At 43.4% G+C, this 13,258-nt stretch overlaps 1 protein-coding gene across 2 annotated transcripts in view; it reads left to right on the top strand.

Moving 5' to 3' along the window:
- The window catches only part of LOC129831254 (POU domain, class 2, transcription factor 2-like), a 51,134-nt gene extending 39,808 nt beyond the window's left edge, over window positions 1-11,326 (top strand). The window contains exons 7-15 of one of the 2 annotated variants that reach the window (XM_055894459.1): window positions 258-384; window positions 584-681; window positions 909-1,103; window positions 1,391-1,681; window positions 1,953-2,144; window positions 2,563-2,611; window positions 2,969-3,098; window positions 4,487-4,560; window positions 5,137-11,326. In XM_055894459.1, the coding sequence (XP_055750434.1) occupies window positions 258-384; window positions 584-681; window positions 909-1,103; window positions 1,391-1,681; window positions 1,953-2,144; window positions 2,563-2,611; window positions 2,969-3,098; window positions 4,487-4,560; window positions 5,137-5,435 (1,455 nt within the window). In that variant the 3' untranslated portion in view covers window positions 5,436-11,326. The remainder of the gene's footprint in view (window positions 1-257; window positions 385-583; window positions 682-908; window positions 1,104-1,390; window positions 1,682-1,952; window positions 2,145-2,562; window positions 2,612-2,968; window positions 3,099-4,486; window positions 4,561-5,136) is intronic. The other variant, XM_055894460.1, reaches the window with a different exon arrangement.
- The last annotated feature ends 1,932 nt before the right edge of the window (window positions 11,327-13,258 follow it).

The raw sequence follows: 13,258 nt of genomic DNA on the forward strand, positions 1-13,258 counted from the left end.
ACACTAACCAACACTCGTCTATGTCAGAAGTGTTTCTCCATATACTCTTGGGTGATGTTACTTTAAAGGCTGGGGCTTTGCTCATTTCTTTGCATTATATTTCCTCCAAGTGTGTGTGTGTATGTTGCTCTTTTCAGAAATCATACATGACTTGTTGATTCTCTCTCTCTCTCTCTCTCTCTCTCTCTCTCTCTCTCTCTCTCTCTCTCTCTCTCTTGCTCTCTCTCTTGCTCTCCGTCCCTCCCTCCCTCCTGTAGGATATCCAGCAACTGTTGCAGCTGCAGCAGTTAGTCCTGATGCCCGGCCATCACCTGCAGTCTCCTCAGTTCCTCCTGCCTCAGGCCCAGGGACAACAGGGGCAGCAGGGTAAGTGGGACCTACTAAGTAAGTGGGAACCACCATCATCAACACTGTGACTTACTCTTCGCACAAAACATAATGTATAGCTTGGCACTATGATCTAACTGCTTAGTTCTAAAATGAGTTAGAATAAAGTGTTAGAATACAGTTAAAATGCAACAAAATTGTGTTCATATAATTACAATACTAATAGTGTTAACTGCTTGTCCGTTGTGTTCCTCAGGTTTGCTCTCGACACCAAATTTAATTTCGCTACCTCAGCATCAGCAAAGCCAAGGGAGTCTTCTAACTACTCCACCCAGGCTGGGACTGCAAGCACAGGTATAGTATTATTGAAAACCACCTCGAATGTGTGTGTGTGTGTGTTGAGACTACACTTTATAACATACTGTACTACATACTTGTAAGTAAATAGATTAAGACAAGAAAATGAATCTTCACAACCTCGCCATAGATCTTTCATCAGCCTTCAATAGCTAACGCCGGTGTGCCAGCCACCCTTCGCCATTCCACAGCAATGATATAGGTTTATGTCTCACGCACTGTAGCGTCGTCACGGTGACGGCCTCACGTCGTTACAGAGGGACAAGAGCGGGGACGGCGGCGTGACCTCCGGGGCCTCGGCCGCCCCAATGACCTCGGTGACCTCTGGCCCGCACGGCGAGGAGCCAAGTGACCTGGAGGAGCTGGAGCAGTTCGCCCGCACCTTCAAACAGAGACGCATCAAACTGGGCTTCACACAGGTACACGTGTGTGTGTGTGTGTGTGTGTGTGTGTGTGTGTGTGTGTGTGTGTGTGTGTGTGTGTGTGTGTGTGTGTGTGTGTGTGTGTGTGTGTGTGTGTGTGTGTGTGTGTGTGTGTGTGTGCGTGCGTGTGTGAAATGTGATAGAGGTCAAGAGGAGCGTGAGCAATTTGATCAAGCTAGGCTTCACATGGGTCGGAGTGTGTGTGTTTGCAGTGACGGGGGTCAGGAGGCGCTAGACGCCTGAATGAAGATGAATGTTTAACACAAATGATCTCTCCCCCCCAGGGTGACGTTGGCATGGCAATGGGGAAACTGTATGGGAATGACTTCAGCCAGACCACCATCTCTCGCTTCGAGGCCCTCAACCTGAGCTTCAAGAACATGTGCAAGCTCAAGCCTCTGCTTGAGAAGTGGCTAAACGACGCGGAGACCATGGCGATAGACAACATGCTTCCCAGCCCCAGCTCTCTCTCCTCCCCCATGATGGGGTTTGAGGGCATGACGGGGCGCCGCAGGAAGAAACGCACCAGCATTGAGACCAACGTCCGCGTGGCCTTAGAGCGCAACTTCATCTCGGTGAGAAAGAGAGAGGTCCCACACCAGACCACTGGGGAACACACTCAAATCACATTAACTCTCGACACTGCACTCGCAGTAGAGTACATAAACCAACGATTCTGTCCACAACAGTTTGATGAAGTTTCTTTCCTTTTTTTTAATGAACATTTCATTATCTAAATACCACTATTGAAAGTAACATTGACAACATGTCCGATTTATGCGTTATAAAATGTTTGTGGCCTGTGACAACATGTTTGATCAGGATTTCTGACCGTGTTCCCTTCAGAACCAGAAGCCTAACTCAGAGGAGATCCTCCTGATGGGAAAGCAGCTCAACATGGAGAAGGAGGTGATCCGGGTCTGGTTCTGCAACCGGCGCCAGAAAGAGAAACGCATCAACCCCTGCAGTGCCACCCCTCCCCTGCCCAGCCAGTCCCCCCTTGTGACGCACAAACCCCCCTGCTACAGCCCACACATGGTATGACCCCGCACTCACCCCCCCCCCCCCCCCCCCCCCCCCACCAACCCTCACCATGCCTGTCATTGGCAGGCCTTTGCTCCTTTGCCTCCCTGTTCCTTAGTTTGGAAACAAACTCTGTCTAAATACAAGTCCGTCATCATGAGAGGAACAGATCTCTGACTCTCTGTATCTATGGACATGCCCCCTCCCTCTGCATGACCCCACGTATGACCCTGTGGCCTAACCCATCCAGCACTGCTCCACTCTCAGCGCCGTGCAAATTACTACAGTGTTGTACGAGGTGTGATACGTTACACACCAACCCACACGTCACCACAGTTACACCACGAGAGAGTGTTTCTGTCTCTCTCCTGCTCACAACCTATCCCCCTCTCTCTCTCTTTCTCTGTCTTTCTTTCTCTCTCTCTCTCTCCAGATGTCTAGTCAGGGGCTGCACCAGGCTGCCACCAGCCTCAGCACAACAGGTGAGGAAATAGATTTTTGGATACATTTGTGTTTTTGTGAAGCTAGGCCACAAGTGCCAGAGGGTTTAACTTCCCTTTCGTGGACTAAGACAGAGACGAGTTCAGATGGTTCTCAAACCCAGTACCATGGGCATTGGGACAACCTATCAATGTCACAGTGGGCTGCTGAGGGAAGAACAGCTCATAATAATGGAAATCATGTGTTTGATGTATTTGATACCATTCCACTGATTCCGCTCCAGTCATTACCACAAGACCGTTCTCCCCAATTAAGCTGCCACCAACCTCCTGTAAACAATGTAACCAAATGTACTGTATACCATTCATATTACTGATGGTTCTCTCTCTCTTTCTCAGTGACCAGTCCATCGCCCTCGGCAACCTGCCCTCTGACCCCCAGTGGCTCTGCAACTATGAGCTCCGCAACTGTGACTCCGCCTCAACACAGCACAGCCAGCAACGCCAGTGCCCACAGCCTGAACGCTGGGTGAGTCTCTCTCTCTCTCTCTCTCCCCTACTACTCTACACTTACTCAATCTAACACTGAACAATCCCTCATACTAAAAAAATACACTTTGATAGTAGATGCTGGGTTAGTGTCCCCTGATTATATAACTCAAACTGTGATCTCCTCTATTCTCTCTCTGCCCCTTGCACAGTCAACGACCACTGCACATGTGCTCAATCTAACACTGACTCCGAACACTGAATGCTCAACACACTTTTCTGTGTTTCACCACTTTGCCAGGTTGTCATTTCAAATTAGAATGATTTCCCAATGGACCTACCTAGTTAGATTCAGGTTGAGGAGATGGATGAAATAAATAGCAGAATGCTCGCAATGACAAGCTACAGTACCTAGCGTAACTGACATTCTGAGACTTACAAGCATTTCGCTGCATCTGCTATAACATCTGCTATAACATCTGCTATAACATCTGCTATAACATCTGCTAAACTGTGAACACGAACAATGAACTGGAATTGGTGATATTTACTGACTTGCTGGGAATTCATGGTATGGGACTACATGTGGTATGTCAAGCTACCCCACCTGTTTTGCAGCAAATCTGCAAGTTCTCGCACATATGAAGAAACATGCACCTACACCACCGTTCAAAAGTTTGGGGTCACTTAGAAATGTCTTTGTTTTTCAAAGAAAATCAAAAAAAAATGTCAATTAGAATAACATCAAATTGATCAGAAATACAGTAGCTGGAAACGGCAGATTTTTTATGGAATATCTACCTAGGCGTACAGAGGCCCATTATCAGCAACCATCACTCCTGTGTTCCAATGGCACGTTGTGTTAGCTAATCCAAGTTTATCATTTTAAAAGGCTAATTTATCATTAGAAAACCCTTTTACAATTATGTTAGCAGAGCTGAAAACGGTTGTTCTGATTAAAGAAGCAATAAAACTGGCCTTCTTTAGACTAGTTGAGTATCTGTGGCATCAGCACATTGTTACAGGCTCAAAATGGCCAGAAACTTTCTTCTGAAACTCGTCAGTCTATTCTTGTTCTGAGAAATGAAGGCTATTCCATGCGAGAAATTGCCAAGAAACTGAAGATCTTGTACAATTTCTAATTGACCCCAAACTTTTGAACGGTAGTGTTTGTCCGCAGGCATAGACGTGCTAGTCAACCCAAACTCAGAACCAAGCCAATGCATTCAATCAAAACATGTTGTGCTTCCATATCAGACATAAATGAGGGCGTTTGATTAATGAGCTTTCACTTAACCCTCTTGGTGCTTTCTCGATTAACCCTCTTGGTCCTTTCTCTATCTCTGCATGTGTGTGTGTTTGAATGTGTGTGTATTTTAATGTGTGTGTATGCGCACATGGATGAATATGGATCCATGCATATTCCAGGAACACAATGATGGGAGTAAGCACAGGGATGAACCAGGCTCTCGTCGGCAGCAATCCCCTGGCCACAATGCAAGGTGTGTTAGTCTGACAAAATCAGTGTCTATCCAGATGATGGATTAGTATTCTGATTTGTAATAAGCGCGCGCAACTCTGACTCTCACATACATCATGCTCTGATGACAAGAGGAGAAAATGTGGAGTTAACCGTGCAGATCTCAAGGCAGAAAGGAAGATGTGCCTCAGTTTGCTATCATTTCAACATGGGATTTCAAATCAATTGAAATTGCATGTCTTCACTCCATCCCATCCATATCGCCGCCAAGTAGATAATGTGAGTGTCGTGTGTGTCTGTGCCTGTGCCAAGCATGAGTTAGCTTTCCTGCAAGCTCTGACTGACTAAGCTCTCCCTGCTTTAGTCACACTACTTTCTCTCATCTGTTGCAATATCTCACCTTCGTCATCGCCATCCTTCATCTCACCATCTCATCAGTTACAGTGTCACCCAAATCGATGCCCATGTACCAAATCGATGCCCACGTATCTCTGGTAGGTGTATTAACTTATATTCTTTCTCCTCTACCTTTCTTTTCCCTTCCAATCCTTCCACCTGCCTCTCTCACCCCGTCCCCTGTAACTCTATCATGCTTCAGCTCTGGCTGCCAGTGGTGGGCAGCTGCCCGTTTCCAGTCTTGAGGCCGGAGGTCAGATGATCCTGGGCGGGGCTGGGGTTCGCCCCTCCTTATTCCTCAACCGCCACACCCTCCTGCCTATGGCGTCCCACCAAGCCTGCGTGGGATTGGTCGGCGGTCCCAGGGGCGACTCTCCGCCCCCCCGCGCCAGCGGCATGGACGTCGACTCCTGCTCCGCCTCTCCCTGCTCCAGCCCTGCCTCCTTCTGCTCGTTCAGCGAAGCCTCACCGCCGCCGCTTGGCGGGGCCATGGCCGAGTGACGACGACACAACCCAAAGGATCCTATCAGGAGGAAGAGGAGGAGGAGGAGGAGGAGGAGGAGGAGTTTTAGTGGAGCTTTACAGAAACACCTCGCCTTTCAACCAAAGCCATCTCTCTCTCCCTCCATTTGTCGCCTTCGCTCTCTCTCCCGGAGTCTTTCGAAGCCAAAAAATACACAGATTGAAAGAGGAAGAAGAGAGCGAGGAAGAATGGAGAGGAGGAGAGAACAGGAGAACGGGGAGATTTAAACCAAAAAAATGATCTATCTATACAGTTGGAGAGGTGGCATTGTGGAACGTTTTGTCGGCAGTGAATGCTAATGTACATTTACTCCTTTCTCTGAAAAGAACAAACGAGCTGAAAAAAAACGTCTGAAAAAGAGGGCAGGGATGACAACTGAACTAAGACTTTGTGTGAGAGATGGGTGGCAAGGACAGGAAAGGAAGGAAAGACTTTCAACAAGCTTCAGCGGAAGGATGGAAAGAAAACCAAATGTAAAAAAACCTAGAAGGGAAAAAACACACAAAGATAAAAATGACAAACATGCCAAAATCTCCAAAACCGAAATACCAAAAACTGAAACCAAAAAAAACGGAGAGAAAAGCTTTACTTAAAAGACTTATGATTCTGATCTGTCCAGGATCAGCACATCACCCACACTCAACAACGCCAAAAACATGTATGAGTTCATCGTAATATGTTTGTTTTTGTAAGTTTTCAACACTTATTTTTGTATTTTATATGATTTGAGCATTGGGTTATGTCATACCAAATGAGCATGATTTGATATAGATATGTTAGTGGTGTCAGTCCTCCCACATATCTTTGCCTACCTCTCTAGTGGCTGTACAGTTTCAACCTATTTATAGTACAAAGCCTTGTTGGGGATTTAGCAGTCACCTCGAATTAGTAACGTTACAACTTATTTTGTGGTTTATTTTCCTAATCAATTTCCTTTGTTGATTTCCCATTTTGCTCATTGAATCCTTATTGTCATGATCATCATAATTAGCACCCTTGTCGTTAGGGTTATTAACGTCAACATTTGTTTAATATGATGAGATATGGTTGCCTCCTTTGTTTCATAACATCTTATGTACAATTCTCTAGCACCCTCCCCTTGCGAAGATAAGGGCACTGGGCCTTTTTCTGAAATGTTTTATGAGGTTGGAGAACACATTGGGAGGGACGTTAGACCATACCTCCATGCAGAATATTTCCAGATCCTTTGTCTGCTCTTATGGACTTCCCGCTTCAATTTAAAACGACAATGGGGTTCAAGTCTGGAGAATGAGAAGGCCGTTGCAAAATGTTGATTTTTGTGGCCAATGAAACTTTTCTTTGTGGATTTCGATTAGTGCTTGGGAGTTATTGTCTTGCTGGAAGATCCACTTGTGGCAAAATAGCCCCATAATGTCAAAGATCCACCACCCTATTTTACCGCATGAGGTACATTTCTGCATATTCTTCTGTATTTCAACGCCAAACCCGCCACTGGTGTGCGTGACCAAAGAGATCTCTTTTCATGTCATCTGATCATAGCACCGCCTGGAGTTTTATAAACAGTATTGGCACTTGGATTGGAACCGGGTGCTTTGATCAGATGACATGGAAATAGAGCTCTTTGGCCACATACACCAGTGGTGGGTTTGGTTTTGAAAAACAGAAGAAAATGTATAAAAGTACCTCATGCCAATGTTAAAATATGGTGGTGGATCTTTGATATTATGGGGCTATTTTGCTTCCACTGATCCTGGGGCCCTTTTTAAGGTCAACGACGGCATCATGAACTTTACCAAGTACCAACCCGCCATTTTAAACAAAAACCTGGTTGCCTCTGCCAGGAGGCTGACAGTTGGCCAAAAGTGGATCTTCCAGCAAGACAATAACCCCAAACACAAATCAAAATCCACAAAGAAATGGTTAATTGACCACGAAATCTCAATTTTGCAACGGCTACCTGTTGTTTGAAGGCTCAATGTAGTTATCCTTGCAAGGGGAGGGTGCTAGAGTATTAAAAAGGTGTGAATCATTTTGATCCTTATCTTTTCTTCATTTTTCTTCTATGAGCAATTGTATTAGTATAAAATAATATAATTTCCCCACTTTTTTTGCAAACAAAAACAATTTGTATAATTTATTTTATACTGTATTTTTTGCTAATCTTTATCAATGTATATATGAACACCAAAATGTACTCTAATGGCTGTTGCTTCAAGCACACACACACACACACACACACACACACACACACACACACACACACACACACACACACTACACTACACTACACTACACTAGAATGTATCGAGATGTTGAAGCTAAATAATCTTTAATGCCTTTCATTATATTTGTTAGCCTGTTTTTCTCTCAATATAATTCATTTTCCTATCATTCCACCGACTTCATTTCAGTCACTTCTAGTCAGTCACTCTTGGATACCAAAGCATTGTTTCTCCCGGCCGGAAGAGCCGGGAAAACAAGTGTTCAGACAGAGACCTCAGCCGTGTCAAAAACCAAACACCCCATAACAGAGGACGACTCCACACCAACAACAAAAAAAGGACAGCATCCCTCCGAGCCCCCAACCCCCTGCCCTCCACCCCTTCTGCCCCTCTCCTTTGCCTCGAAAGATGGGGTCAAAGAGCCAAAAAAAAGAAGATGAGAAGAGAACAAAAAGACTGCCCAGAGGAGTCAAAGGCAGAAAGAGGATCTGTTGGAAACTGCAGGGGAAAACGGAGGAGAAAGCTGGAACGAAGGACCAAAACCAAAAAATAACCTTACCAAAACCTACGCATGAGCGACTTAACTGAACAGATGAGAAACCAAAAACCAAATACAATACGTTGTGGACAAAGAAGTGGAGGAGGAAGATAAGGAAGAGGAGGAGGCTTTAGTCTGTCACAGCCGGAGAGGCTCCCTCTCTCACTCTCTCCTCCCTCCTCCATTTGTGACCTCACTTTGTTCACCCTTTTCCTGGATGGAGGAACAGCTAATGACCTCACGGAACTGAATTTAAGAATATCTATTTTTCGTTTTTTTGCTTTTCGCGGTCGGTCTGTCGATTGCTGTATGACTTTGTCTCATTGCTTTCTACTTGTAATGGAGATGATGGGGTGATTTATTGCCTATTTTCATATCTGGTCTGGGCTATTATTGGTGTGCTCTGGCTTTTTTTCATTAGGTGGTTGGAAATAATACTGTGAAAATGTAGCTTCCACATTTTTTCTTTGATCAAGAATGTTCTGAAAAAGCCAAAACTGAATACCAAAAGCAAAACTGTTTGACACACAGACATACCAAATAACAACCAAATCAATGCACAATTGTCGGAGAGGAACAGTTGGATAACTGTGTTTGTGCTAGGGTTTTCTGGACAGATATGTAGAGAGACTGGTTGAGAGAGAAAGGTGTGTGTGTGTGTGTGTGTGTGTGTGTGTGTGTGTGTGTGTGTGTGTGTGTGTGTGTGTGTGTGTGTGTGTGTGTGCGTGTGTGTGTGCATTCAGGCATGCTTCCATACATGATTGCACACATACCTGTGTGTGACAGGAGAGCAAAAGAGAGACCGAATGAGTGTGCAGAAAGAGCCATTCTCTCGCATATTAACCAAACCATAAAGATTCAGTACACACTCTTCTGTCTAGTGTGCCACAGAATACTGTTTGATAAACACATGGATCTTCACACGTGAAATGGGGCATACTTGGGCACATATAGGCAGATATTAAAGGCAACCAATGATAATATTGTGGGGAGGGGCGGGCGGAAAATCAACTGAAAACCAGTTGAGCTACCCTTTATAAGGAATGTATCGTTAGTGCTTCAATAGATTTTGTAGGACAAAAAGCTATATCTTCTACTGCTAATGTATAAAAGGCTGTGAAATGATCCTTGATAAAAATGTGGATGATAACGATGACTTGATTTTAGACCAAAAGCTTTAAACTATCTCTCTTGGGATCTTTGTTTTGAAGGTGTATATCTATTCATGTGAGGTGGAAGATGAGTTTCTCTGCAAAAGATTTGTATGTTACGAACTCTCACTTGTCTGTTTATTGATTTATTCAATGATGTAATTCTTTTTTTCTATTTCTGGATTCGGACCTTTGTAACAGTTGGGGATTGTGAGGTTGTATTTTGAAGAGAGGTGTTCTTGAGATTAAGACAAGAAGACAAAATGCTTTAAAACACAAAGACAAAAGGCCAAGCTTTAAAACAAAAACTGAAACCAAATGTAAAGACTGTTCTTGTAATGGGTGTCATCTCAGAGCCCGTCTCAACTGATAAAAGCCCTAACCTGACAGAGAGAGAGAGAGGGAGAGAGAGAGAGAGAGAGAGAGAGAGAATCAAACTGTTCCATGAAATGGGTCCATTTTAGAGTAATAGTGGCCCCTGAAATTTCTCCTTTCGCTTTTCTACTTACACCTACCTGTGTGTGCCAATAGGAGTTCAAACACGTCTAGATGCCTCTAGATGTTCATACTATCTCCAGCTCTCTCTCTCTTGCTCTCTGATCCAGTCTTTTATTTCAAGAGAGCGACGTCATATATACCTCATGTACTTTGATGAAAAACCAAATAAACAGAAGCTTTAATAAGACATGTGACCATGGTCGTCTTGGCTCAGCCGAGGGATACAATAACTGGCCTGGCTATCGAGTTTGACGATCAAGACTTTCCAAAACGTTTCAAAAGAACAGTTTGTAAGCAGTTTCCTCGGTTTTATAGGTAACATGTGCTATGACCTCCCTCCTCAGAAGTAGATGCACCACTCGTCTCTCCTTCAGTGGGTCTTTGATTTCTGTTGACAATGCTGTGAGGGTACTGGAGGTGTTTATGGCAATGTCTCTTCTGAGAAGGTGTGTGTGGGATATTAGCGTGATGATGATGCTGTACAGTATGTGTGCCTGTGAAGGGCTCTCCTGTGATGGACGGAGAATGATACCAAAGTTAAACCACCACAGTGAGACCCGACACACACAACACACACACACACACACGGAGAACACACACACACACACACACAGTTAATCCATGTGTATATAAACATTCAGGAGTCTTCATGAAGACTAAATGCTACATAATGGTATTTATTTACCCTTCATTGATATCAAAAGACATACTACTGTCTTCAAGAGCACTTAATGCTATGAAGCTATGCGCCTTGAATTGTGACCATTTTATACAGTAGTTATAAGTGGCTATGAATGTTTGTTTTATGTGCTTATTAAGAATGTCCTCAACTTATAGGTCTCCATGAACTAAGATATTTCTTTGGCCTTGAGAACACAAATATGTCTGAACATCACATCAAATCAAAGAGGATATAGTAAAAGAGAGAACAAACATACTCAATTTGCCCAAATCAAAGTGGATATAGTAAAAGAGAGAACAAACATAGTCAATTTGACCCATATGCTTTGTTTATTTTTTAAACATATTTTTTTCTACAATACAGCTTAAATCCAAAGGTCATTTAATGAGGATGGCAAAGAAACATTTTACTAATGAAAACCTCAATAGTGAAAACCAAAGAGCTCCACCACACCTTCTTTCTTTTACAAGTAAAAACTTTGCATTTTTCTTTTCGATGATAAAAACGGCAAACGTTCTCTTTAATACAATGATGTTTGATGATGATGATAACTATGATGCTGATGATAACAAAAACACTGCTCTGTAACTTTGTATCTGTTACGACCCATTTCCTTTCTGTTTGTGAGTAACCTGCTTTTACCTCAAGGCTCTCTCTGAGTTAGTAACCCGTTTTTTGATTTTGTTCCCAACTGTTAAACTGCCCCTTACTCATCGCTATCGGTGTGCCTGTTGTTTGGGGGGAGGGGGACAAATGAAACAGTAAGTGTTAGGAATAAAGTGCAAATTTAGACCAATCTCTCTATGTCTTCTATTTATTCGTCCTCTTTGTGTTTTCAAATAGGTATTCATTCCATCAAAACCAATTATTGCATATCTAGCATTTGACTAAAGAGATACTTTTACAGTGCCAGTATGTAGATTTAAAGCAGTATTTTGATCTACGTTTTAAGCTGAGTTCAATCATAATTTACGGTTAACATTGTTTTATTGACCAAAAAGGATCCAAATGGGTATTTCTGCATCAAGGGAAGAATATAGTACAGTGCATTCGGAAAGTATTCAGACTCTTTGGCTTTTTCCACATTTTGTTACGTTACAGCCTTATTCTAAAACGGATTCAATTGTTTTGTTCCTCGTCAATATACACACAATATACGATAATGACAAAGCAAAAACAGGTTTAGACATTTTTGCAAATGTATTAAAAATTAAAAACTGAAATATCACATTTACATAAGTATTCAGGCCCTTTACTCAGTACTTTGTTCATGCAACTTTGGCAGCGATTACAGCCTTGACTGTTCCTGGGTATCACGTTGCAAGCTTGGCACACCAGTATTTGGGAAGTTTCTCCCATTCTTCTCTGCAGATCCTCCTTGAATGGGGAACACTGCTGCACAGCCATTTTCAGGTCTCTCCAGAGATGTACGATCGGGTTCAAGTCCGGGCTCTGGCTGGGCCACTCAAGGACATTCAGAGACTTGTCCCGAAGCCCCTTGGCATTGTCTTGGCTGTGTGCTTAGGGTCGTTGTCCTGTTGTAAGATGAACCTTCGCCCCAGTCTGAGGTCCTGAGCGCTCTGGAGCATGTTTTCATCAAGGATATCTCTGTACTTTGCTCCGTTCATCTTTCCCTCAATCCTGACAAGTCTCCCAGTTCCTGCCGCTGAAAAACATCCTCACAGCATGATGCTGCCACCACCATGCTTCACCGTAGGGATGGTGCCAGGTTTCCTCCAGACGTGAAGCTTGGCATTCAGGCAAAATAATTCAATCTTGGTTTCATCAGACCAGAGAATCTTGTTTCTCATGGTCTGAGAGTCCTTTAGGTGCCTTTTGGCAAACTCCAAGTCGCTGCCATATGCCTTTTACTGAGGCGTGGCTTACATCTGGCCACTCTACCATAAAGGCCTGATTAGTGGAGTGCTGCAGAGATGGTTGTCCTTCTGGAAGGTTCTCCCCCCGATTGCTCAGTTTGGCCAGGCTGCCAGCTCTAGGAACAGTATTGGTGGTTCCAAACTTCTTCCATTTAAGAATGATGGAGGCCAATGTGTTCTTGGGGACCTTCAATGCTGCAGACATTTTTTGGTACCCTTCCCCAGATCTGTGCCTTGATACAATCCTGTCTCGGAGCTCCACGGACAATTCCTTCAACCTCATGGCTTGGTTTTTGTTCTGACATGCACTGTCAACAGTGGGACCTTATATAGTCAGGTGTGTGCCTTTCCAAATCATGTAAATAAGGTATTTCTGTTTTTTTTTGTTTTTTTATACATTTGATACATATCTAAAAAACAGTTTTTGCTTTGTCATTATGGGGGATTGTGTGTAGATTAATGAGGGGGAAAAACAACTGAATCCATTTTAGAATAAGGCTGTAACATAACAAAATGTGGAAAAAGTGAAAGGGGTCTGAATACTTTCTGAATGCATTGTATATTGTCTTACCAATGCATGAATGTCTTATCCCTGAAACCCTATTACCGGTTTTGATCAAGAGAGTCCTAAATTGGTAAACTCAAGAATAACTGTCTATATGCAAAATAGAGACCTTGATAAGAGGGATCTGCACAGTAGGTATACAAAGAAAAGTAGGTTAGAGGTCCTTTGTCTCTAGACACTTTCAACTGCTTTCCACTGTTCACTCATAAACGCTACTGTTACTTTAATGGGTGTAAGATATTATAGTATCATTTTATAATATCGTCATGATGAACCCAAACTCAGC

The sequence above is a fragment of the Salvelinus fontinalis genome, chromosome 32 (genome assembly GCF_029448725.1).
Source record: "Salvelinus fontinalis isolate EN_2023a chromosome 32, ASM2944872v1, whole genome shotgun sequence".
NCBI classification, from domain to species: Eukaryota; Metazoa; Chordata; class Actinopteri; order Salmoniformes; family Salmonidae; genus Salvelinus; species Salvelinus fontinalis.